General features: G+C 45.6%; 1 protein-coding gene across 1 annotated transcript in view; it reads right to left on the bottom strand.

Moving 5' to 3' along the window:
* Window positions 1-595: 595 nt before the first annotated feature.
* Window positions 596-27476, bottom strand: part of LOC115391538 (zinc finger protein 277-like) — a 42299-nt gene continuing 15418 nt past the window's right edge. The window contains exons 2-12 of the mRNA XM_030095811.1: window positions 3376-3657; window positions 2905-2993; window positions 2644-2726; window positions 2477-2568; window positions 2278-2388; window positions 1793-1925; window positions 1646-1707; window positions 1425-1521; window positions 1273-1315; window positions 1011-1185; window positions 596-915 (exon numbers count right to left, since the gene is read on the bottom strand). Of these exons, the coding sequence (XP_029951671.1) occupies window positions 726-915; window positions 1011-1185; window positions 1273-1315; window positions 1425-1521; window positions 1646-1707; window positions 1793-1925; window positions 2278-2388; window positions 2477-2568; window positions 2644-2726; window positions 2905-2993; window positions 3376-3657 (1357 nt within the window). The 3' untranslated portion in view covers window positions 596-725. The remainder of the gene's footprint in view (window positions 916-1010; window positions 1186-1272; window positions 1316-1424; window positions 1522-1645; window positions 1708-1792; window positions 1926-2277; window positions 2389-2476; window positions 2569-2643; window positions 2727-2904; window positions 2994-3375; window positions 3658-27476) is intronic.

The raw sequence follows: 27476 nt of genomic DNA, 5'->3' as shown, positions 1-27476 counted from the left end.
TTAAATTGGCTTTATAATGACATTGATGTTACTTTTTGTATTATATGTTTGGCTTTGGAAAAAACATTTTTATGATTTACTATAAATCTGTCGCATTGCCTCTGCATCTCAGGCTTTTTCTTATTACAAATAATCCAGCTTGAACTTGTTTCTCATTCAGTCTCTGCGTGAGGTGACAAACTGCAGAATACCACATTTCTCTTGGATCAAGCATTGCCAATAATAGTATTGATTATTATTGTTGATCCATCCACCACGACCAGAGACATGCAAGGTGGAGGATGTCCTGGGATTTCCTGGAGGGATTCAGCTTCTCATTTTTGCATGTTCGTTTCAGAAAAGTTGAAAATAATGTGTTTCCATGGAAATGACAGAGAAAGGTCTCATTTTCATGTTGGGCCGGCAGTGGATGCTGTTGATTATACACACACACACACTTATGAAGAGAACAATAAACTATAAATATTAACAATGAGAGAACACAGACATTCGTATTGACAGTCTACCAAGTTGGATTGTTATTATGGTGACTTAATTTCCACCGTTTACACGGAGACAGATTAAGAAGCACTGAGACCATCAAAGCATTTACTGATTATTTTATTTACATGTGCCTTTGTCAGTGGATGTGTGCTTGTTTCGATTTGCGACCACACGTTGGGATCTTCAGGGCTTGAATGAAGGTCAGACGGCTGAAAGTGCATGTAGAGGGTTTGAGCTGAGCGTCAGCTGCAGGACGCTCGGCTCCTCAGCAGCTGGCCGAGGACGCTGCTCTGCCGGATGTCTCTCAGGTTGGAGATGTCCTCTGCGATCACCGGGACGTCCTCGCCGTGCTCCGTCGTGTCCGTTTCGTCCTCCTCGCTGTCGGAGAGCGTGCAGAGCAGAGCGTCGTTCTCATATGTGGGGAAGTAGTACCTGGAAGAGACGAGCATTGATTGACTGACTAATTTCTCCTGCCAGTGTTCAGGTTTGCTGTGACTGAATCATTATTCTCTGCTCTGGCTACTGACTGAGGCTGGTCCCAGGCGGACGCCTCCGGCAGCGCCATCATGTGACCTTCGGCCTCGAGGTGACGCAGGACGTCGGCTCTGCAGTCGAACGCCTGCTGGCAGCCGTAGCAGCGGCTCTGGTGGATCTGACGCCGGATGAAGTTCACCAGTTTGACCTGCTGGTAGAACTTGAGGTCTGGAAGAAGACGAAGAGGATCCGTCAACAGAGAGGAGTCCTCCTCCACTGTGGACTCAAACTGTCCCAGTGGCAGTGGTTACTCACTCAGCTCTGTCTTCAGGCGGTGAAGATCGAAGCCATGGCTCTCCTGCAGTCAGCACAAAACCAGAAACCGGTAAAACCCCAGTCCCAAAAAGGTTCAGACGTCACAAAAAATCTGATCAGGGTTTGAGAACAGAGATCTATCAGCGGCTGACCTTCATGTGTGTGTAGATCTGCTCCATCGTCTCCGACTGATGCTCACAGAAGAGACACACAGCAGACAGCGGGTGAGCCCGCCAGTCCGACCAATCACTGAGGACGACACAGACACGTCAGCTGAGACTCACCAGTGGAGCAGCTCTGACCTCTGGATTCCACACGAGACCAGAACGACGCCACGGGCCTCATGTTGGACACCCCTCTGAGGATTACTCACTCGTCCTCGACCAGCTCGCGGTCGTCCTCGCTCTGCACCTCCTCCCAGGTTTTCCCCAGTTCCTGGCAGGGAAACACAACAAGAGTGTGAGAAGAAGAAAACACCGTCCACTGCTCTTCAGCCCCCCCTTGGCCCCTCCCCCCTCACCAGGTAGTTGATGACGTAGAAGCGGTCGTACTCGTGGTTGTTGGCGTTGATGCGGCGGTGAGCCTTCTTCCTCATGTGATCCTTGAGCGTGGTTTTATCTCGGAAGGTTTTCTCGCAGTACAGACACTGCAGACTGACGGACAGCAGGAAGCCAACAGACAGCAACTGGTCAACCGACAGTTTCACCAACGCTTTATGAAAACCCTCATAATGCAGAAACTGATCTAGAAATGTCCTGGAGTTGCTTTTACCATTGTCTTTAATTCACAAATCTAAAAAAAAAATGTAAGTTCCAGTTTCATCCTGACATGGTTGTAATCTTCCATTTAACCAGGTGTGTTTGTGGACAAGCTGCTTCAAAATGAAGTGGCCTGTTGAAAACGTCGGTTGTTACGAAACAGTTCACGTTAAAAATGAGGCAACCCACATTTTTCATTCAAGTGACAGAGCCAGACCGCTCTGAGACACAGGGAGACGGTTCCTACTTGTCTAGTTTGTTCTGCAGCGTGTCCAGAAACTGGTCGCAGTAGACGATGTTGTCAGGGAGTCCGATGCTGAAGGAGTGCTCTCGCGCCATGTGGTTCAACATGGACGACCTGGAGACACGCCGCTCACAAATGAATGACTTTCTAAAGAAGAGTCCATTGATGAAGAAGGTAAAAATGGTTGTGTGTGAAAGGCGACCTGTTCCCGGTGAACTCCTCGTTGCAGAACATGCAGAGTCGATGGAAGCTGCTGTCCTCTCTCTCCCTCTGCTGCTGCTCCAGCACCTCCTCCTGCAGAAGAGGCTTTTTCAGTCTCATGCTCATCATGCTGAGAGTGTCGTGTACCATCCAGGTAGCGATCCCCACCAGTCGTTTCTGTTGGAGCTTTTCTCTGAAGAGTCGATCTTCTGGAAGGACGTCACACAGCAGGAAGTACTCCTCCTGTTTCTCTGCAATGTCGACAACTTCTTGTCAGTTGCTCATCTTGTCAAATCGGACTCCTCAATAGCATCTTCCCTGTCTTGCATGAAGACCAATGCAGGTTCTGTTAGTCTGTTTTACTGAATGTGAAACCTCTGAATTTCCCTTCAGTTTCATCACCGGCAGCTGAAGCAGAGCTTCACTCACCGACCGGGCCGGTGGAGTTGGTCTTGATCACACTGCAGAAGTCAGTGAGTGACTGTTCCATGAACCGGCCCTTCCAGTACAGCAGGTACCTGATGGGAGCAGCAGAGGATGATCAGAGCAGAGACCGCACAGGGCCTGCAACGGGTATAAGGATGTAAGATGCGTTTAGTTTCTGCTATTTTAGCTAAATGAAGTTCTACTAAATATTGATCTGATTTTTCAGTTGGGATTCCTAAATTTATGCATTTAACTTCATTTTGTTGATTATTCTGTTAATCCAATAAGCCTCATTTCGCTGCTGTCCATCAGTTATTTGATAGATTAAAATAAAGTTGCTGACACAAACAAAAATGATTTATAAGTTAAAGTAATGGAGACTGTCAGACGTGCCCAACCTTCCAGTAAATAAAGGTTAATAAATCCATCTTTCAGCGTGTTCAGGTGTGTGCTTTGTGCACACAGTGCTCCTACTTGGCCAGGTCTGCGATCAGTTTGACGTCGGCGATCACCAGCTTGTGCTCCAGCAGGAGGTGTCTGAGCAGAGCGTCTTTCTGCTGTGTGGGGACCGACTCGGAGCAGAAGAGGCAGACCAGCAGCTCGGCGCCCCCACTCTGCACCCCCACAGCACTGCAGCTGCAGGCCGGCCGCTCCGGGAAACACAGAGGCTCCAGGATGCTGTCCTGACCTGTGAGAGGAAGAGACAGCTGATCCACCAGAGCAGAGGGGACAACAGACCAGAGGGGGGAGACGCAGCTCCAAACCACTTATGTCACTGCCGTTCTTATTCCGTTACAAATTTCAACTTTAAATGCTACTTACTGGGTTTCTATTATTAATATGAATACACTGCAGTATGAAGGCGGGATGCTTATCTGACTACAATTTCAACAAAAAGCCAAATTTAAAGAAAAAATTAGATGGCAAAATACAGTAAAAAACGGGAAAAAACAAATCTTCTCGTCTCACTGTTGCATTATGCACGTTTATACAAACCCACCCTGACAGGACCGAAAAACAGAAAGTGTCTATTTTTCAGCTGATGCCTCATTTTGACTGAATGATTCTCTGCTCAGTGTCCGAGTGACATTAAAGTCAACCAGGAGCTAAAAATCTGCGAACATGTCAAACTAGATTTTACTAATTAAAGCAATTAGTGGATGGATTTTAAACTATTTGCAGCAGAGTTAGAGAAAAACAGACTAACAACTCAGCCAACTGCTGTCTGCAGTCTCTAAGATCATCAACACATAAAGTGTATAATCCTCAAGACAGGGTGAGATTAATAATGTTCTGGAATGGCCACAATAGCAGTTTATAATCATAAATCACAATAATAAACGTTTAAATCTGCTCCTGCAGTGAAGTAATCAAAAACTTCAAAAATCTGCGCTATACCGTTCCCGTGGCAGCCATTTTGGAAACGACGTCACACACCGAGTGAAATGGACCAATCAGAGAACAGTATTTCTTCTTCTTTTATATGATGGGTAGGCGGAGGACAACTGGGCTCACTGCCTCCTCCCCGCGGTGTGGAGAAGCTATGGCTGATTTTCCTCCGGTAAACAGAGCAGTCAGAGTGATTTTCAAAGGAATAAACGCAACGAACAAACAAACGATTCACTATTAGTGACAAAGTTAGGTTATCAACATCCAGAGAAATTATGAACTAAATCGTTGCCTCTGTCCAGCAAAACTAAAACTAAAACAAATATAAACGAACAAATAAAAAAAAGCTGCAACAACAAAACATGCACATTTCATTATTTTGTCAGTGGAGCTCCAGTTTTTTTTTTTTTCTTTTTTTTTTTTTTTTTAGATAATAGAAATTAGTTTTCTCAGATTTAAATGTAAAATCTCCATCCATCTTCCACCGTTTACCCGGGACTGGGTCACGGGGGCAGCAGTCTCGGCAGGGATGCCCAGACTTCCCTGTCCCCAGACACTTCCTCCAGCTCTTCTGGGGGGATTCCAAGGCGTTCCCAGGCCAGCCGAGAGACATAGTCTCTCCAGCATGTCCTAGGTCTTCCCCGGGGTCTCCTCCCGGTGGGACATGCCCCGAAAACCTCTCCAGGGAGGCGTCCAGGAGGCATCCTAAAAAGGTGCCCGAGCCACCTCAGCTGGCCCCCTCGATGTGGAGGAGTAGCGCCTCTACTCCGAGCTCCTCCCTGGTGACTGAGGTCCTCACCCTATCTCTAATGGTGCGTTCACACCGGACGTGTCGCAAGCGTCGCAAGCGTCGCGAGCGGCGCTTTTCTATGCAAAGTCTATGGTGGACGAGCGTCGTGGAGTGGCGGGCAGCGGGGCAGCGCGTCAGGAGCGTCATGAGCGTCGCTTTTCAAGCGTTTCGAGCGTCGACGCCCATGAGGCGGGTCCCCGGCGTCAGGAGCGTCGTGAGCGTCGCTTTTTGAGAGTTGGGAAAACTGAACTTTCGACGCTACGTCACTACGAGTGATCCAAGCACCGATGCGGGTCAGCCGGTGTTACCAAATTGACGACTTTCTCGCTAAATCTGGCGACTTTCCAAAGCCTCTTGGCGATGTTTTTTTGTCAAAAGCAACTAGCGACAAATCTAGCGACCTTTTCTGGTGCTCTGGAGACGTGACAGGACGTCTCGTTGCTGTCGTCAATGAGCAGCGGGTGCTGCGTGAGCCACTCCCCCGTCCCAAAGCGCTCACAAGCGGTCAGTCTCAGCAGCGCTCCCCGCTGCAGTCAGAGCAGAGAGGAGCAGACCAGGCAATAGCGACTTTTCCGACGACGACGCGGTCTGGCTTTATTTAACAAATAAAGCCGAGCCACTCTCCTGATACGATCAGCCATAGCTGGAAACAGAAATCAGCCTCCCGCGCGCCAATAAACTGACGCGCGTCAAGAGCGTCGCGAGCTTTGTGACCACCTGGTGTCAGCGTCGTGCTTGAAGCGTTACAAGCGTCAGCTTCGAGGCGTCCCAAGCGTCGCCGACGCCCGCGACGCGTCCGGTGTGAACGCAGCATAAGGGACCGCCCAGCCACCCTACAGAGGAAGCTCATTTCAGGCGCTTGTATCCGGGATCTTGTCCTTTCGGTCATGACCCAAAGCTCATGACCATAGGTGAGGGTGGGAACGTAGATTGACCAGTAAATTGAGAGCTTCGCCTTTCGGCTCAGCTCCCTCTTCACCACAACAGACCGATACAACGACCGCAGTTTGGATACTTGTTCCTCAGGAACCCATGAAATTAGGTGTGGGGTTCCCCAAGGTTCAATTTTAGGTCCCATACTTTTTAATCTCTATATGCTTCCACTTGGGGACGTCATCAGGAGACACGGCATCAGTTCCCATAGTTACGCTGATGATACTCAGCTGTGCATCGTCGTGTCTCCTGATGACACAGGGCCAATAGAAACCCTTTTTAACTGTATTTCAGACACCAAGTCATGGATGGCAGTGAATTTCCTACAGCTCAACCAGGACAAGACTGAGGTTAGTTATTGGTCCAGAAGGCCAGAGGGAGAGAATTTTACCAAAATTATTAGATTTTGAACTGGCACAATCAGTTAAGAACCTGGGCATGATTTTTGACTCTGAGCTAAGTTTTATTCCACACATTAAAAACATAACTAAGATTGGATTTTATCATCTGAAGAATATAGCCAGAGTCGCCCGTTTCTCTCTCAGGAGAGTACAGAGGTGCTAATGCATGCTTTTATCTCCTGTAGATTAGATTATTGTAATGCCTTGCTCTCTGGTCTTCCCAAAAAGAACGCTTCAAACCTACAACTGTTACAAAACTCAGCTGCACGCGTGCTGACGAGGACCAGGGGGCAGGCCCACATTACACTGGTTTTACAGTCGCTGCATTGGCTCCCTGTCTGCTTCAGGATCGATTTTAAAGTTCTCTTATTAGTTTTTAAATGTCTTAATGGCCTTGCACCCTCGCTGATCTGTTTTTACCCTATCGACCCTCGCGGGCCCTGAGGTCCTCTGGCAGCGGCCTATTGTGTGTTCCAAAAGCAAGAACAAAAACTCATGGCAAGGCGGCTTTTAGCCACTACGGCCCCCGCCTGTGGAACAGCCTGCCGGAGAACCTCAGGACCGCAGAGACTGTTGATAGTTTTAAAGGGAGGTTAAAACACATCTTTTTAATCTGGCTTTTAATTAACCTTTTATCGTTCTTATCTCCATCATTTTTATTTTTGGTCATTTTAATTTTTAATATACTTATCCTATTTATTCATTCTATTTTTATTATGTACTTTTAATTTATTCTACTTTTCTATTTTATAATCTTATCTTACTTATTTTTTATTTGCTTTGTATCATATCTTTTTAGGTTTTCAGCTGCTTCACTCCAGTGTTTCTTGAGGGGGGTCCTTCACACTGGGTCTGGGAGTTGGTCTCGGTCCTCTGCTGGGGTTACTGCGCTCGAGTCCTCAGGTCCTGGCTGGCCTGGGGGTCTCCACACCTCGCTGTGCGGGGTCCCCTTGGTCTGACGGGGTTGGGGGTCGACCGCTGGGGCCCCAGTATTAATGACCTTCGCCTTCTTCTGGCGTGGACGGCCCCACTAGTAGTGTTTTCTCATGATGCTGAGGGCCATGCCATGTCTCCTCTGCCTTTGCTATGGGCAAAAATTGGGTGTATGACTGTTTGTGTGCGTGCATGCATACGTGCATGCGTGTGTGTGTGTGTGTGTGTGTGTGTGTGTGTGTGTGTGTGTGTGGTGTATATTTATTGATGGTGCGGTTTTTATTCTTTTGTTTTTATGACTGTTTTTTTAATGTTCAGCACTTTGCGTTGTTTTTATTATCATGAAAAGTGCTATACAAAGAAAGTTTGATTTGATTTGATTTGATTTGATTTGATATAGTTGGAGCACACCCTCTGGTCCCCCTTTTTAAACAGGGGGACAACCACCTCGGTCTGCCAATCCAGAGGCACCGTTCCTGACCGCCACGCGATGTTACAGAGACGTGTCAACCAAGACAGTCCCTGCACATCCAGAGACTTAAGGCACTCGGGGCGAATCTCGTCCACCCCAGTGCCTTGCCACCGAGGAGCTTACCAACCACCTCGGTGACTTCAGCTTGGGTGATGGACGAGTCCACCTCTGAGACCTCAGCCTCTGCTTCCTCCATGGAAGACGTGGCGACGGGATTGAGGAGGTCCTCAAAGTATTCCTTCCACCGTCCAACAATATCCCCAGTTGAGGTCAGCAGCTCCCCACCTCCACTATAAACAGTGTTAGTGGAGACCTGCTTTCCCCTTCCTAGGCACCGGACGGTTTGCCAGAATTTCTTCGAGGCCGACCGGTAGTCCTCCTCCATGGCCTCCCCAAACTCCTCCCAGACCCGAGTTTTTGCCTCCATAATCACTCGGTCTGCAGTTCGCTTGGCCTGCCGGTACCTGTCAGCTGCTTCTGGAGTCCCACGAGCCAACAAGGCTCGATAGGACTCCTTCTTCAGCTGGACGGCAGCTTACTTCCGGTGTCCACCACCGGGTTCAGGGGTTGCCGCCGTGACAGGCACTGGAGACCTTACGACCACAGCTCTGAGCAGCTGCTTCGACAATGTAGGTGGAGAACATGGTCCATTCTGACTCAATGTCCCCAGCCTCCCTCGGTATATGAGAGAAGCTCTCCCAGAGGTGGGAGTTGAAAACCCTGCTGACAGAGGGTTCTGCCAGACGTTCCCAGCAGACCCTCACAGAACGTTCTGCCAAGTCTGTCTGGTTTCCTCCTCCGCCAGTGAATCCAACTCACCATCAGGTGGTGATCGGTCATATGTATGGCGATATTTTCAACTATTTCGTGTTGTCTCTTGGCGTGGATGGCCCGGCTATAAGGAATTATAAGAGCACTGAAGCCTATCAATATTTGCACAGTGGTAAAGTCGGCTCTCCACAATTAATAATAAATACTTCCATAGATTGGATTAATTTAATCAGTTGTCAGCCCCTTTTACAGATGGAAGGTACTCGTGCTTGAAATCGTTTATAGTTTAATGAAATGTGATAAAAATAGTCCTTCAAATGAAGGCCTTTTTATGAGTCTAGTTATTGGTTTAAATGTGTTCTTGTTGTCATTTGTTTGCTGTCATAATGTAGTAGTGCATTCATCAATTATTGAAAGATCACAAAACAGTCAGAAAGCAGAGATATTTTACTGAATTCACAATTCTTGAACAGTCCACTAGACGGTGCAGCTTGAATATCAAAGGTCATATACAGCATAGCAGAAAAAATGGTTTAACAAAAGTTCTATATGACAAATAAAATTATTTTTCCTTCTTTTACAATCCAAACAGTGTAAAATTGAATGTCTTATAATGTGTGTTTCAGTTGATGAGTTACTGCTAAACAAAGAAAGTGTCGCTGAACACAATCCACAATCTAAATCCGGTGTGCCAAATTATTATGCTGCAGTGTTGGGCGAGTTACTTCAAAATTGTAATGTGTCATATTTTACTAGGTACTCCATAAAAATTAAATTGTATGACATACTACTGCCTGAAACATGTAACTGAATTGTACCACCTTTTGCATATCTGAATAAAGTATAGGTTTATTTATTTACTTTAAGTAAAAAGTAAACAAAATGTATGCGACAATTCATAAGTACTATCACTGATCAGGTAATCTAACATTTTATCAATCATTCTGAAAATCGGAGAAAAGGAAAAAAAACTGGCAGTGCCCGACATTCAAACCACAGTCGCTCTGAAGACAGTGAAGCAGGTGGTGCAGCATCATGATAGAAAATGCTACAGCTCAAACACAACAGTCCTTCACAGCAGGACTTACCATACAAAAATTTAGAATGCAATTTATGGTGTACAGATATCAAAATACTTTATAAAAAGTACACAACACAAACACACACCCACCCACACCTTACTTTCAAGCTAGTCATCTTTTTAATTTTCATGGACAATTTCTCCCCGTAGATTGGACAGAGCTTCACAGACTCTTAGAACTTAATTCAATTTGTGTGCCAGGCTTATTGGCACAGTTTGAGAGAGGATTATGTACTGTAGTTTTTCAGACGGCCAATGACCCGCTCTACACGAACTCGAACATTTGCAATTCACCTGGCGTGGGCTGTGTCCTCCTCTGAAAGTTGCCTCCCTTTCTCAGTGAAGGCTGGGATGACGAGGTTCACCCGCCGTTCATGCAGCAGATCTGAGATGACAAATCCCCGATCGGCCATGACAACATCACCAGGGCGCAGGCAGTCCAGGAAGCCACAGTCTGAAGTGATAAACTTATCACTGCATCTACCTCCATGACCTCAACTTCTCCTCCATGATGTCCAACCATGCAGAGATGATCCTGCTGACTCCAGACTGTGACACACTGAACCTGTCAGCCAGGTCCTCCTGCACGAGGTTCTGCCGGAGCTTCATGAGTGTCATCAGGATCTGGTCTCGGACATCATTTTTATTAGTTGATCTGCCAAAAAGTTAAAAGTGTCCAGAGGGAGACCAGTGTAGACGAGACAGAGATGGTCAGAGTGTAAGAGTGTTCGATGCAGCTCGGATGGTGTTGAACACTGTGTCGCTCGATGACACTGGAATGGCGGGTGGAGAACAGGGCTTCCAGCACAGTCCTGGTCTGACAAAGGAAGACAGGAGGCAGAAGGTTCAGCCTGGAGCTCGCCGTGTGGCTGCGCAGTACTTTCACTCCCAGCACTGGTTGATGCATCTGAGGAAAAAGAATGATGGGTATATTTAAGGTATTATGTTACAAAAACACTGTATCAGACAAGTCCCCAAAATAACCTGAAATACATTTTTTCCCACCTAAATATTTTGTAAATGTTCTGTCAGTGATCATATGTGTTTCCTACCTGGTGTGATGGAAACAATATATAGATGTAAAAGGTGTGTAAAAAGGTTGAGTGTATCTTCTAATGGGATGTGTGGATACTTGCACAAAACAGTATGTCTGTAATCCAGTTACTCTTGGGATGGGACAATAATGAAATTTTATGTCACAATAAAATTGCACTTCAGTTTTATCTTTTTACTTCAGTAAGATATCTTTCACTAAAAGCCAACATAAGTCCACTTCATTTAATTTGAAAGAAATAAGGAAATATAATACATTTGACTTTTACTATTATTCATTTATTTTGATATAGATCATGTCATAGTCACCGTTGTGCTAGTAGAAGTTGTGGCCGAGTCTCTGCCTGGGAGGACACTCTGCTGTGTCACTTTGCATCGGTCTCGTGTTATCCAACATGCAAACGGAGGTTGTTGTCATTTTTGAAAGAGCTCCTGAGGTTTACTGTGTCCCTGTCACAAGCAAATGCTAATTCCTGGAGCAATAAAAAACTGATTCTGACCAAACGGCAGTCATAACAGCGTTTCAAAATAACAGAGAGAGAATCTTTTTACCTCACTGATGGTAGAGCTGGGTCTTTAGTGGAAACAGAACTTTGGTAGAATCGCTGTAGCTGCGCTGACAGTGACCGATGTGTTTACTTTATTCAATGTCTAGGGTTTTTACATAGCCATGAGGAGCCCTGATATTTTTGACAATTATCTACACAAGCCAAGGATAATCATTAAGCTATCATTTGCAGTGTGTATTATCCCAACTCTAATTGCAACAGCATTTAACTCAACTCAACTTTATTTAAATAGCACTTTAAAAACAACTAAAGCTGGCACAAAGTGCTGTACAGAGACACAGATATAAGTGCAAGTGCAAGAGTAAAACACATTAAGAACAAGGAACACAAAACAAACAACAATAAAAAGAGACAAATAAACATTAAAAACACCAAGGGCGGAGTCTCAGGCTGAGTTAAAAGCCAGTGAATAAAAATGTGTTTTAAGATCTTTCTTAAAAATGGACAGTGAGGGGGCCTGCCTGATGCACAGTGGCAGCTCATTCCACAGCTTGGGGGCCACAACAGAGAAAGCTCTATTCCCCCTGAGCTTACGCTTGGACCTCGGCACCTCCAGGAGCAGCTGGTCAGCTGATCTGAGGCACCGAGCAGGAGTGTAGAGATGGAGCAGCTCAGAGAGGTAAGGCGGGGCGAGACCATTCAGGGACTTAAAAACAAACAAAAGAACCTTAAAATGGACTCTAAAATGCACAGGTAGCCAGTGGAGGGAGGCCATGATGTGGTCCCGCTTACGTCCTCCAGTTAGTAGCCGCACTGCAGCATTTTGGGCCAACTGGAGACATGCGATGGACGACTGACTGACTCCAACATAAAGTGCATTACAGAAACGTAATGAAGGCATGGATTACTGTTTCAAAGTGCTCACGTGCAAGAATACTTTTCACTCTGGTCAACTTCCTGAGGTGGAAGAAGCTGGACTTTACCACTGCGCTTATCTGTGAATCGAGTTTAAAATCACGGTCCATTTTAAAACCCAGATTCAAAACAGTCGCCTTCACGTGTGAAGTCAAGGGGCCCACGTCAGCAGGTGGAGGTTCACAGGAATCACTGGGACCAAACACAATTACCTCTGTTTTCCTCTCATTAAATTTTAGAAAGTTTAGGGCCATCCAGGCTTTAATGTCCTCCAGGCACCGGAGTAGAGGCGTTAGTGTGAAAGCTTCTTTCTTTTTTAATGTGACATAGATCTGGCTGTCGTTCGCATAACAATGAAAGGAGATGCCGTGCTTTCTCAGGATGGACCCTAGTGGCAATAGATAGAGAAAAGCAGTGGCCCCAGGATTGAGCCCTGTGGAACCCCATATGACAGAGGAGTGGAAGAGGATTCAGAGCTGGCCAGACGAACACATAGCTCTGTCTGTCAGGTAGGACCTGAACCACTGCAGTACAGAACCACTCATGCCGACCAGGTGCTGCAGTCGGGATATCAAGATATTGTGGTCCACAGTATCAAATGCAGGAGTCAGGTCCAGCAGAACCAAAACCACATAGTCACCAGAGTCATTTACCAGGAGGATGTCATTAAAAACCCTGAGTAAAGCTGACTCGGTGCTATGCATGGGTTTAAACCCAGACTGGAAGACCTCGAAGATGTTATGATTATCCAGATGGTTCTTCAGCTGCAGGTAGACAACCTTCTCCAGAATCTTTGAAGTAAAGGGCAGCTTTGAGATGGGCCTAAAATTAACCAGGACAGCCTGATCCAGGCCAGGTTTCTTTAGAAGGGGTTGGATCACTGCATGTTTGAAATGTACAGGGACAACACCAGAGGACAGACTGCTGTTAATGAGAGCAAGGACAAGCTGACCAATGCAGGGAAAAATGTCTTTAAAGAGATGAGGGGGAACGGCATCTTGGGGTGAACCTGAGGGCTTAATGTGAGCAACCAGATCCTGTAAGGATGATAAGGTCACTGGCTCGAACTCATCAAATACACCAGAGCAGTGAACAGGATCAGAGGGATCGTGGTCAGGTGTTAAAACCAGGGCCCTGGTGGAAACAACCTGATCAATGAAAAACTGAAGAAAGTTCTCACAGGTTTCAGAGGATGGTTCTACAGAGACAGGCTGTGGGGCATTGAGAACAGAGTCTATCGTTCTGTACAGCACACGTGGGTCATGGCGGTTCTCCAGAATAATGTTTGACAAATACTCTGTCTTAGTGCCTTTAACGGTGTTCTGATATTTGTGCCAGCAGTCTTTTAAAATTTGGAAAGAAATGTGCAGCTTGTCCTTCTTCCACCTGCGCTCAGCTCTGCGACACTCCCTCCGAGCTGCCCGAGTTCTCTCATGATACCTGGAGCCCTGAACCAGGAGAACTGACGTTTACCTCTCCTGCCCCCTTGTGGTCAAAGTAAAAGAGAAAACAAGAACAGATTTGGTGACTGGATGAAATGAAAAAAGGTGTGATTCCAAATTCTGACCCTTCCTTTGTAAAAATAAACACAAAACAACTCAAATTCAAATGTGTAATAGAAGTTAGTTAAAACTCAAGTGTAGCTCAAAGAGGGTCAATAAATATGTTTATGTGCCAATAAATCAACCAAAATATTTTTCTTCAACAAATCATAAACAAATAAAATGTGACTGAAAATATAAATTTTTAATTTGGAATTTGGATCAATATTTAGATTATTAATAGTTTATGAGACTGATTACAATGAACTGGCTATCTTTTCCTCCTAAACGTGGTGCCCCAAGGTTATCTGATGAAAATCACATCTGAAATTCTTTAATTAATTATTTCCTTTGATCATCATTAATTATTACTGATAGCCAAATTCATTAAGTTGAAATCACAGCATTATTGGTGCGGCCGATGTGGCTGTGCCAGCTTGAGCCCAGAACCACCAGATCTCCTCCAGTGGAGTGGAAACATTCCTGTTTGAGACCCTGTGGACACGGAGCTTCAGGAACATTTGTTCATGGTTTGACTCAAGAAATGAAAAGATTTCAGTCAGTGTGTTTTCTAGTAGTGTTTAACTCCAGAGTCTGACCAACAGTCCCCTGGTCACAGAATGAGCTTCAGGAATAAAATGAAATGCGCTTTTTCTACATTACTGCTTTTTATTTAGAAAAATATGACAATCCTCTGGGCGGATGTTGAAATGAATCCATTGGGTTTTGTTTCTTTTAATGAGTAATTTAACTTTTCACTTTTTCTAATCTGTTGGGGAAAAATGCTTTTTGCTCTTATGTAACACCTGCCTGCTGAAACACAATGTCTGAAAACTTGTATGAAATTTGTCTCCAGCATGTCTGATACTGACTACATTGATCAAATCATGTCTTCATTACTAACAGTAAAAATTTATTTGGAACCAGTGACTGAAACAGAAGCAGGATGTCTATCAGCGTCTCACTGAAACAGGAGATGGTGCCAATGAACACACAGCAGGATGTCACATTACATTTCATCCATTCATCAAGTCCAGATGATTCTGACAGTGAGTGAACCAAACCCACCATGAAGAGTTTCATCCAGACTGGTCCAAGTTCTTCCAGTGTGTTAAATGTGCGGGAAACAGTGAAAGCAATGACAGATGGATTTGCAGAGCAGATCGTTGTCTCAGGAGAGCTGGATTACAGAAGGTATTTGGTCTGTAGTTTACTTCCTGGGTGGTAATGGCAGTCTCTGATCGCATGAGGAATTCGGCCTGAATGAAATATAACATTTAGCAATCCTAAAATGTTTAAATCTGGGACCGAAGCAATCCTCAGAGCTATCATATGTTCATTCTAGCTGTCCTGTCATTCATCTTCCTGAGCTCCAAAAGCAGAAGCAATACTTTCAGATCTTAAATGATGTGAACCCATCTAATGCCTGAAGACTGAGATCTGGTATCAAAACTAATCATTGTTTTGTGATGAGACTGAAACTATTTTTTGATTTTTTTTTTTTTTATTTGACTGGATGTTCATGACTGATTCTTTCCAAAGATTATCCATCTTGATTATTTCCTTTATTTTGTTTGCTATTGTGTGTTTCTTGTGTCAGTCCTTCTTTCAGATACTCCTTTGTCTTTAATTCTCCGTCCTGTTATTTGCATTTTTCCCTTGTTTAATAAAGTTGTGAGCTGTTGTTGCCCCGCCCCCTCAGTGACGTAGCAGAATCTGGACGAGCACGTGCAGCTGCTCTTAATTGACAGTCACGTCCTGCACGTGTCCGATTATCCAACACAAGGACTAACAAGGGGTACAACAATTTAAACTTTATTGTAAACGCGGTGTAACGGACTTTTGAAGGACAGCTCCGGACTTAGGTCAGTTTTTAACTTCGGCTTTCTGCAGCGACAAAGAGATGCTGGAAGAAGTCAGTCACCAATTAGCAGGGGGACCAGTTAATCCGAAACACCTGCTGGGAGCGTCCTGCAGGAAGTGAAGGTGAGTGAACCTCTGGGTTGAAATACAGAATAAGCAATGATAACATGGAAATGTTGAAAGCTTATGGAGACGCTCTACAACAGCCACGGAGATGAAGATTATTAGATAATAACACGTGTCAATCTGCAGAATGTAGCCCTAATATAGTGCTGTATGGGTTTTCCAGCAGGGGGCGCTCGGTACTTTGTGCATCAGTAGCTGACGTCGTAGAAGAAGTCAGTGAGACGCGGAAGTGTTCGATCGCAGACCGAGTGCGCTCCTATTGATGAATCTTTTTCTGTTTTGTAGGTAAGCTGGCTTGTAAAATCTATACAGGTACTAGACAACAGGTGGGGAAGATTTTAAATGCTTTAGAATGTAATGGTTATCGAGTTGAAAGCTGAATTTAAAACGTTTCAGTTGGTAAAGGCAACTCGCCACGTTTTGCATGTAAGATGGCGGACGTGTAGTCCGTGGCACATGGTGGCGATGAGCCATAGAACTGTTTCATGTATGTTCTGAGTTCATGTGATGAAAGTGGGTTAATGAAAGATGCATATAACTGTGGTTTGATCATGAGTTTGTGGCCAGAACTTATGTGAAACGGAGTGAATGTGTCATGTCATGAGAAGTGTGTGCAAAATGAACTATTTGCAGTCAGAAAGCTGTGTTAAAAAGTATATATGTGGACCAGTATTAGTGCTTATTAAGTGGTAAAACTGTGTTGGAAGTCCATATTGCTCACATGTGTATTTTGGATTGAAGAAGTACTTAGGGCTGCAGCTATCGATTATTTTTTTAATCAATTAATCTATCAATTCATTTGGACAATTAATCGATTAATTGGATAATATGTATATATATATTTTTTTTCAACATTTCTTTTTGTTTTATTTTGGCAAGCATAAAACTCACCACGGACAAAAAAATGAACTTCTATTAATGCTTGCAGTAACAGTTAATGAACTTCACAGGAACACTCATTGCTAGGATGAACATTGCACTTTAAATTCACAAATTATTTAAATAAAAAAATAAATAAAATACCTGAGAGAGAGCTAACGGCCCGAATGCACTGCAGTGTTTCCCCTAGGATTGGCCCCATCCTGGGGGGGGGGGGGGGGGGGGGGGGGGGGGGGGTGTTTGAGTCTTAATATGTTCTTCTTTTTTCATTTGTAATTAGAGCTGGGCAACAATTAATTGAACCCCAATCCTGGAGTTAATCACAATTAACATGGCTCATTTGAAGTCTGCTGATTCCATTCACAATGTGTGTGTGTTAGATAAATAATTTTACAATTGATCAAATATGATTTATAATGGCTTAAAATACCAAGTCTTTACCGAGATTGCCCCCCAACACACACACACACACACACACCCCAAGAGCAGAGCAGATCAGATGAAAAATGGTTTGAAAATTAAGTTTCTTATGAGCGCTCGCTTCCTCAAGCTCGATTCTATCTCCAAGACAGCCTAAATTCAGTCACGCCGAATTGTGCCTCATACTTACCTTTATTATTACCTTATTATTAAGCCAGATTGTGTGTTGAAGGGAAATGTACGCCCAGCTGGCCGAAACGCTGCACCGACAAAACTCGCGATTTAAGTTTCACTTTCATTTTCTTCATATTTGCGCTTGTTATTTCAGTTTGTGCCTCATACCAGAATTTTCCTCGTGATTTTTCTGATAATTCGGCCGAGTTCAATATGGCAAATAATGAGGAATGGATCGTGTTTCACCGCTAAAAGCGCATGTTTTTTTTTTTTGTTTTTTTACGCTCAGCTGGAGCGCAGTGAGGCTCTCCTACTCGGGGCACAAACACTAGTTTGCAGTGGCGCATCTCGTATAAGGACAGCATGTGGAGCGGCCTTTATGCAGGAAAACTAAAGTTTGCGTGTAAAAAAGTAACAATTATTTTAATTTAACTTGACCTTTGTAATGGAAATTTCTCATGTATGCATGCTTTTTCTCACTTGTAGTGCTCACAGAGGTATTTTTGTAAACAACCGTAGCTCACACACTCAGATGTGTGGGGAACCATGAATGCTTTGTCTGGAATTTACTTTTCCTGATAATCTTAGCGTAGCAGCTGCGGCACACGTGGGAGTCTTCCTGTGTCCAGTCTATGGCTGGGTGCAGTCAAGGCCCCTGGGAGTGATCGTAGCAGATAGTTATTAGAGGCTTGCACGCCCCTGCGAGGGCAGAACTCACTCTGTTACTCTGTTGACTGCGTGACTTCTCCTGCTGTACAGCATAATAAAAGATACCAAAACGAACTCACCGGCGGAAGCCCTTTATTAAATAAAATTGCCATAACAGTTGGCGTCACGAACAGGATCCTACGAGTGGAATCCGGCGGAGGACAGAGACCTGGTGATTGGCCATCCTGCGGACAAATTGCTGCAGCCCCGCCGCCATTGACGGACTCTATGGGGACTGGGTCTGAGCCTACCGTCTGGACCACCGCTAGGATCCATGAACTGGTTTCCCTCCTTTTCGGGGAAACTCCTACAAGCACCCGGTGAGTTCTTTCCATATTGGACTGGTTGGAGGGCGAGTGACTGGGTCACTATAATACACAGCATAAAACTTCAATCCTCCCAGAGTGTTTAGTGTTTGGAGTGGGAGAGAGATTGGAGAGGGTTTTTTTAGCACTTTTGCACCCTCGGGTCTGGGCTGGGACCGTAGAGGCGAAAAGGCCGTTGGAGACGTCCAATTGAAAATGGATAACAGATCTGTTGACCACTAGGAGACCGGAAAGGGGTCATTTGTCCCCTGTACCGGTGTCGGACGGGAGAGGAGTCATTTTGCCCAGGCTCATCTGTTTGTCAGAGTACGTCTGATAGACAGGTTGGAGGTACCTGGTCTCCTAGTGGAGAGTCCTCCAGACACCCCAATATGTAATGACATGTCAGGAAAGTATGGGCCCGAGTGTGTGGGACGTGTGAGAGAATTGAGTGAATGGTTTCCCCAAAGGGGGCAAGTTTGAGCATGAGACAGTGACTGGTTCTGCTAAAATGTTCACTGGGAAACAGGAAAACCAGGGATAAAAATAAGATTGAGAAGTCACTTTGGATGAGTGAAGCTGGAAGCAGAGATAGAAAGCAGAGGGACATCCGCTTAGGGAGAGAACAGGGAGAGAAAACATCATGAGGGACATGAAAGGGTTTTACTACAGATACATGTGTCTCCGTGCCATCTGCTCTCTTTCGAGGTTGATTCGTACTGGACGTCGGATGTGTGAGGAAAGTGACTGGACTCCTCCCCTTCAAACATCCATCCAACCATCATGGCCTCTGCTCTACTCTACTCCCACCCTCTCTGACGTGTCAAACTCCACCTCTGCATCGGCTTCCTGCTGAAGGAGTGGTCTGGTCTGTCAGACACTCCCAACACATCGGCGCTGGAAAGCACCACCTCCTGGATGAATGATGGAAGTAAAAACCGAGCCAACAGCACAACATCATTCATGGTTCTTCCGAAGCAACTCTCCTCAGGGCTCAAGCTACAAGAACCACCCTGACGGGGACGGAGGGCGCCAGGGTGAAGCTGGTGGACAGACTGGACACTGGGTCCGTAACTGCCCACATAAGAACTGTGGACATGGACGATGGTGTGGAGAACCAGGCAGAGGAGCACAAGAAGGGGGGACACCGGGTCACGCTGAATTCTCATCCGACTGACGGAGGAAATTCTGACTGAGAAGATGAAATCACCACTGATGGCATGGGTGACGTACGCAAAACAACACACAACCCGCTAACCGCAATGAAGAAGCGCTTTGCACTGATACACAGCTTGCACAGGGTCAGGATAGAGTAGCAGAGCTTGAAAAGAATACAAAAAACAACACATTGATTAATTGTATTTCATGCACAATTACTGATGTACATCTGAGGTTTCCCATGCTCACACTCAAGATAACACGGAAACCTGTGGGATTTTTATTTTAGTTTATTTTTATAAACTTGGTTGATTCTGGGACGGTGAATTGGATGTTGACTCCTGGTAATAGAAGAAAGCTTTCCATGTCCACTGAGATGCAACATGTTCTTATTGTCTAAACTTTGCCCGATGACTCTGATTGACTGACAGTCGATGATCAAACTGGAGATGGTGCTCACATCAACCGCAAATTTAAAACTTCAGACAAACCCCAGTGCATATTATATGCACTGTGCATACAGGACGTGATGTTGACTATGAACAATGTTTTTTTCCTGGACTTTGACAGTGATTTGATTATATCAACATTTTTTTGACAGGACTCAGTGCGCAGCGTCTGTATGTCTGTCTACTGTCCAGATGTCTTTGTTTAATGTTTCAGGTTCTCACAAATATTTCCAAAGTTCCCTTGCCAAACGCCCGCGATGGGCAATGGAATGATTTGGGACGGTTCGTGCGACAACGCGTGATTTCAGCCGACTGCTGATCCTCCAATATTCGCCATCTCTCTCAACATATCACCCTCCAAGCGAACTGTAAAACAAACAGTTCATTCAGTAGCTGCATCTTTATCAGCTGAGGAGCTGAGGACAGCTGAACAGGAAACAATTGCAGAGGCCTGAGAAACAGCATCCTGATGATGTGAGGTTGAAGATGCACCGATCATATTGTTTAGTAGAAAACAATATCCTAATGTGTTTTTGTTTTGTTTTTTGTCTGGGAAGCATTTGTTTGTTTTGTTAGAAAATTCCTGCAGGTACCCCCATTGCTCCGATCCACAATCCCGATCCTCCATTGCCAGCCGCACCACACCGACCTGAGGGGAACAGCTTCACGGCAGCGGGAAGTACTGACACACACACACACAACTAGAGGGACTCAGATTGACACAGATTTAGGGAGAAATTGTTTTTTTCCTGAGCCTGTGAGGACATGTGCGGTGATTCTGTTCTTCTCTTTCTGCTGAGACTTTTTTTAATGCAGGAGAGAAGGAGAAACTGTTGTGGCTGTGGAAGCAGTGAACACAATAATGGAGGGAGCTGCTCCAGAGGCTGGAGGCGGGGCGGCTGGCGGTTGAGGAGGTTGTGGAGGCGATGGGGTTTTGATTACGAACGTGGAAACTTCCGACGTGATGACGACATGTTGACTGCTGGCTGATCGCCGAGGTCAGAGCATGAACACACACACACACACACACACACACACACACACACACACACACACACACACACACACACGGACACTTACAACACCACACAGACAGAGAAAAAGAGAGGTAATTGGAATTCCCAAAGTTATTTTATCAACTTTCAAATGGTGATGATTGTGTCTCGTCACTCTCAAGGGAGAAATATTAGTGGGTCAACAGAACTGATCAATCCTGATAAAGGGAGAAAGAAGAGGCAGCAGGCTGCCTCCCTTATGGGTCACTTCTCCCCCACAGCGCTGTGGCTCTGACCACAGGCTGTGAGGCTCATCGTCTTAGTGAAATTATTTAAGAAGTCATGCTTTAATATTGTGAACTTTATGTTTATCTGTACGTATTATGGAGAAAATATACCAATGCTAAACACACAAGAGAACTTACCGGGAGGACACCCCTGTCGGTCCTGCCCGTGGACTGGCTTCGGTTCTACTGCTGGGATCCGTGGTTCTTGTGCTGGACCGTCCAACGGACTGTCCTCAACATTGTCCTAGGCTTTACTTCTTATTGTCTCATGCTAGCTGTTGCCAAAGCTGTCCGTCCCTGGGAGAGGGATCCCTCCATACTGTGGTTCTCCCCAAGATTTCTTCTTTTCCCACTGGGTTTTTGGAGTTTTTTCTTGCCGGATGTGAGGGTCGAAGGCGGTGGTTGCTTCGTTCTGTCTCGTTACTGTAAATATTGACATATTACCATTATGCTTATTCACTGTTTTTACTTTTACCGACAAATGTAACATCTTGAAGCCCTCTGAGGCAACTGTTGTTGTGATACTGGGCTATACAAAAATAAATTGATTGATTGATTGATTGACTTATTTAAAGGTATAATACATGATTTTGATTTCTGGGTGGATCACCTAAATAATTGGTGGGTCCTTTTGTCAATCATTCTGACGAGCTGCTTTCGTAAGGCGGTTCTACGTGCTTGCGCCCAATCAGCTTCTCCCTTTTCCGCATGCGCATTCAGAGTGTTTATGTAGCCGGTGAGCTTCTGAGCTAGTACTTACCGATGGCGAGTCTGACATAATGAAACTGTAACTGTTTCGGGAAAAAAGCTTTATTTATGAGCGAGGCGGATCGCAGAAACTGTAAACAGAGCCGTGCACGCCGGAGAAGAGGAGTTCGCGCTCGTACACTTCCGCGTTTCCTGGGAGAAGCAGGAGAGCCGGGCGGATGGTCTGGCGCATGGCGTTGTTCAAAAAGTGAGTAACAGACTTGGGGCTTCGTCTTTTCGAGAAAATCGTGTATTAGACCTTTAAGTGAAGGTTTGTTTATGATTGGCTACAAGAACCCTCAATCAAATGTCAGTTTCAAGATCCACTGACACAGATGGAACTTCCACCTCCATCTGTTTTAGCTGGAATATTTGTGGACTGAACAAAGATTATGTAGCTTAATAAGCTCAGCTAAACCTTGCTGAGTAACACTGAGGCCAAGTGTCACATTAACACGTCCTGGATGATGACAGTGGTTACAGGTATTGGATGTGTTACGGCGTGAATAACTGCTGAAGGTGTTTAGTTGAGACGGACGGTCCATATGATACACCTGATTTCACATCGAATCCGCTCACCAGGAAACAGGTTGTCTCTTTCCTGGGAATGTATTCCTGCTGTCGACAGTTTATTCCAAATGATTTTGATTTTATTGCTCCCATTAGGTCTCTGACTGCATGTTTGCAGGTTTCCTGGACTCCAGATGCACTGGAAGCGTCCCGGGCCCTGCAGTCTTTCTTCACTTTTCTGTCTCGACCTGTCATTTCGTTGTTTCTGATATTGAACAAACTGTGATGTTATGGTTCTGATAGTTCTGGTAAAATGATAATGTTCCTTCTATATTAGCAGCTTGCTTCACGATGTGCTGTTTTGACCACCAGGCTCAGGTTGTTTGGGATTCGCGCCGGGGGAATGGACGGCGTTGAAGGACATGTTGATAACATGCAGCTTGTGTTTGAGGTTGTTTTCATTGAGCTGTCTCTTCAGACTGCACAGCCCCTCCTTTACACTCTCACCAACTTTCTGGGGAATGAGGACAGTTTTTTTTCTCGCTCGGAGTTTCGATTAACAGACTAACCTATTCTGATGTGATATATTCTTGGTGTACATGGTGGTTCTGAGGGGGGAATGGTACATCAGGTCTTATCATTCCCAACAGGTTACATCATTGTGGTTTTCCGGGAGGTTCTCAGTGGTGGCAGAACAGCACTATAGAGTGTTTGGTGTGTGCAGCTCACAAGGCAAGGCGAGGAGAACGCTGTGAAGAATGCTGCTCACCGCCACCTGAGTACCCTGTGACCACCTGATGGTGGACTTTGTGAAGCTGCTCTGTTTCAGATCAGACAGACCATCACAGGGCCCTTCCCCTCCTGGCTGAAGGGCCTCTCCACTCTTCACTGGCTGATCCCAGGTGACTGGATCCGGGTGAAGGACTTCTGCAGGAAACACTGGAAGGCCAGGCAGTGGCCAGGTCCAGGTCCTGCTGGTGACTCATGCTGTCTTTAAGGTAGCAAAGCGAGCTACCTGGAGCCAGGCGAGTCACTGTAAGCCTTTCCCAGCACCACCCTGACTCCAACAGCTGATCTCCCAGCCACAGGGCAGAATAATCCCTGAGATCAGCTCCTGTGTGAGGTAGTCCACCCTCCACCAGGCAACGGTGAAGATGTTCCTGCTCCTGAGGGTGCTGCTGCCCAAACCGCAGTGGTCCCCCTGCTTCGTTGCAGACGTATGGTGGACCTCACAGGACTCCAGGACAGCCTGTGGTGGAGAGCTGCCCCTACGGTAGCTCCAGAGTCACATGATGCCAACTGTACTGTTTGTGCTTTAAGCCTTATGCTGCCTCCACTAACACTTTACCGTTCCTTGTTCCTTGTTCCTGTTCCTCTCCAGGATTCTCTCTACACATTTCTGCATGCAGGCAGGAATAGCACTGGCTCAGAGCTGCGACATCCTAATGCTTCTCACTCTAACCCTTACCCTTAGTCTTAGTCTTTCCCTTACCCTTTCCCTTTCCCTCTCCTTTTCAGCAGCATTCTAAGGAGGTGTCTTCCCTTGGCATGGCACCATTCATAACCAGCATGAGAGCCTCACTAGTCTTGTTACTGATGGGTTTGGCCTCCTCATGGAGGAGCAGAAGGCCATGTGTGTCCTGGGCCTGCAGAACAGAGTGGCCCTGGACCTCCTTCTTGAAAAGAAAGGGGGGTTTGCCCTCTCATAGGTGATCAGCACTGCTCCTGGGTTCCTGACATCTCAGAGAACATGACTAACGTAGACACTCAGCTGTCTTCTCTGCTTGCTGAATTGAGCTCTCAGGAAACGGGTGTCCCCTTGTCTGGATGGGACTTCTGGGATGGCTGACTGAGGGCAGCTGGCGAGCTTGGCTTACTAAGGTTGCTGGCATGCTTGCTATTTTCCTGTCGATTCTGGGGGTTTTCTCCTGCTGCATTATTCCCCTGGTCCATTGTCTGGTTGCTCGCATGTTCACAGCTACTTTGGCTCATTATACTTTGCTTCATTCCACTGAACTGTTTGCATCCTTGTTCGCTCACCTTTCTGATGATTCTGATGATGATGATGCTGATGATTTGGGGTTGATTGACTGATGTGGGGTGTCTGTTGGCATCTCCCATGTGTTGAAGTTGATTAAACCGTGGTTGATTTAATCAAAAGGGGGGAATGTAATGGAAATTTCTCATGTATGCATGCTTTTTCTCACTTGTAGTGCTCACAGAGGTATTTTTGTAAACAACCGTAGCTCACACACTCAGATGTGTGGGGAACCATGAATGCTTTGTCTAGAATTTACTTTTCCTGATAATCTTAGCGAAGCAGCTGCGGCACTCGTGGGAGTCTTCCTGTGTCCAGTCTATGGCTGGGTGCAGTCAAGGCCCCTGGGAGTGATCGTAGCAGATAGTTATTAGAGGCTTGCACGCCCCTGCGAGGGCAGAACTCACTCTGTTACTCTGTTGACTGCGTGACTTCTCCTGCTGTACAGCATAATAAAAGATACCAAAACGAACTCACCGGCGGAAGCCCTTTATTAAATAAAATTGCCATAACACCTTCTAGGAGGGGCGGGGGTTGCCGTTGGGAGGGCGGGGCGCCCCCCTAATATAATGGTAGGGGAAACACTGCACTGGACGCGGAAGCGCCGCGCACGGTGCTTCTGATCGCCTCCCATGTTAACCTATCTGACTGGCCGCACACAACGCCCAGGGAGGTGCCGTGGCTCGCGCTCAGCAGCGCGCCCGCTCCGTTTTATTTTTCACGCGAGCCACGAGCGCCGGGAGCGCCATATGTCAAGCTGGATCAAGCAGATCTGACCAGACAGGAAGTTGGAAACAGAAAAGGCAAGAGAATCCGGTCAATTTTCAAAATAAATTAAATGACGATTCGTTACGGACGGTGTTGCTCGTCTGTCTATAATTTGTAACTTGGGTCTAATCACAAGAGAGACGGACACACAGACGTACGCACCCAATCACTCACACACACACACACACACACACACACACACACACACACAGCGACAGAGATTCATGTGATGCAGAAAAAAAGAGGACAGGAGGAGAAAAAGTCTCTCCACCAGTCACCAAAACACACACATCCATCCTGGCAGAGCGAGACAGAGGGAACAAACGTGAAAACCGAGAGCAGACGGAGCCAGCCGAGTGCAGTCGATGTGTGACCAGCGCGGAGAGCACAGGCAGCAGATACGCCTCCAGTGCGAACAGCCAAGCGCCGGCGTGCGCGGTGCACGCGGCGCCTCCGCTACGCTTCCGCGTCCAGTGCGTTCCCGGCGTTAGGCCTTACTTTAATTAAAATGCACATGAAAGCTGATTATTAAATAACACTAAAAGTACGGCAGGCAATACTCAGTATTATCAAACAATTCCTATTGATATTAATTTGCCATCTGTCTTGTGCAAAAACAAACAAAAATAATAATACTCAGGCTGAGTCCAAAACAGCACATTCACCTTTATAAACTGACAACTGCCCTAAAATTTTAAAGGGCATTCGAAGGAGTGCAAAACAACAATTTCAGTCACTTTTTTTTCGCATCGACGTGGTGCTGTTATAGTACACCAACTCCGCTTGGCAGTGCAAACTTTGCACCGAGCTCTTCCCTTTTTTTCGTTTAAAGTTGTCCCACACTTTTGACATTTTCTGGCGTTTTCTTTGTTGTCCTTCCTCCTTTTCACCAGCATTTTCTTCATTCTGCTCTTCAACGCCCCAAAACGCGTCTGTGTCTCGTCGCTGGTTGAACGGAGCGGAAAGCATTGGGCGGTGTGAACGCAGCTTTATCCATTTCTCGCGTCGTTTCACCGCGCTGTGCTCCATCTGCTTGCTCCGACATGTCCGTGCGGCTTACACTGTCGTGTGGAAACGTGCTGCGCTTTAGTTCCGGGCGCTACACGCTAGCGGTTTCACGGTAGTTTCACTGTACACAATTGAAAAACGAATCCTCGAAGCAATAGAATTTAATTCGAAGCTTTTTTATAATCGAATTATTCGATGAATCGTTTCAGCCCTAGAAGTACTGGTCTTTCATTAGCAATAAGAGAAAGTGTTGTAATTTGTGTTCATGTCATTCATGGCAAAAACAGGATTACAGTTAAAAGCATTGATTTGAAATAGGCTGAGCATGATAAATACAGTTCATAGGAGTAATTCAATAAGAAAATGTAACGGTGAATAAGTACAATGGTTAAAAGCACTGTAAAACTGATTTGAGCTGATTAGGAGTTTTGCTATTGATTAAAATGTATGTCGTGATTTTGACAATTCAAGACTGTGATATATGTGGTAAGATGTGGCTACAATGTTATTGACTAAGATAAAGGTTTTCATGATTACTGTTTTGTGTTTTACAGTACTAGTATGTTACATTGTGAGTTTTCTTTCTGATATTGTGCAGAAGAAGTCGTGATGCGGCAGTGTTACAGATCACGGACCGAGTGCGCTCCGATTAATGAATCTTTTCCTGTTTTGCAGTTTTTTTTGTAAAATAAATATGTTGCATGGAGGATGAGTTGGCCCATCATTTCCAACTGCGTAACATTTTTACTGCTGAGTGTGGTGGTGTTGATTTGTGGAACTGAATGATTCTTCTGTGTTTTTTGTTGAGGCTGTTCACACTGAACTGTGTTGCTCCAGCCTCCATCTCCCTGCTGCTTCCTGCTCCTCATCATGTTCCTCTCATCCATCGCAGGATCCTCCTGTTCATCAGATTTCAGCTCCTAAAGCCTTTCCCGTCCTCTTGGGATCCAGGGTGGCGGTAGGAACTTGCTGCACTCATTCACTGTGAAAACAAACTCCCAAATAGAATCGTTCAAACTCCTTGAACAAGGCCGAGCATGTTGAAAAGGCTGAGCTTCATATTTCCTTCGCTACTTCTCCAACACTCAAAGTTGGTTGATTGTGAGGTGTGAGGTTTTCAGTTTTTTAGTTTTATGTTTTATCTTGTATTTTCTTGAATTCTAGTGGTTTCCAAAAATATGAATCGAGCAGTGCTCTCACCTCACAGCGAGATGATCATGAGTTCAATGCCGGCTGAGTCCTTGTGTTTGCATGTTCTCCCTCATACAGTCCAGAACTATACAAGTGAGGCAAATTAATGACCTGAAACTGTCCCAAGATATTAATGTCTCTCTCCTTTTGTCCTGTGATGG

The sequence above is a fragment of the Salarias fasciatus genome, chromosome 7 (genome assembly GCF_902148845.1).
Source record: "Salarias fasciatus chromosome 7, fSalaFa1.1, whole genome shotgun sequence".
Lineage (NCBI taxonomy): Eukaryota > Metazoa > Chordata > Actinopteri > Blenniiformes > Blenniidae > Salarias > Salarias fasciatus.
This window is presented reverse-complemented; position numbering and strand designations above follow the sequence as displayed.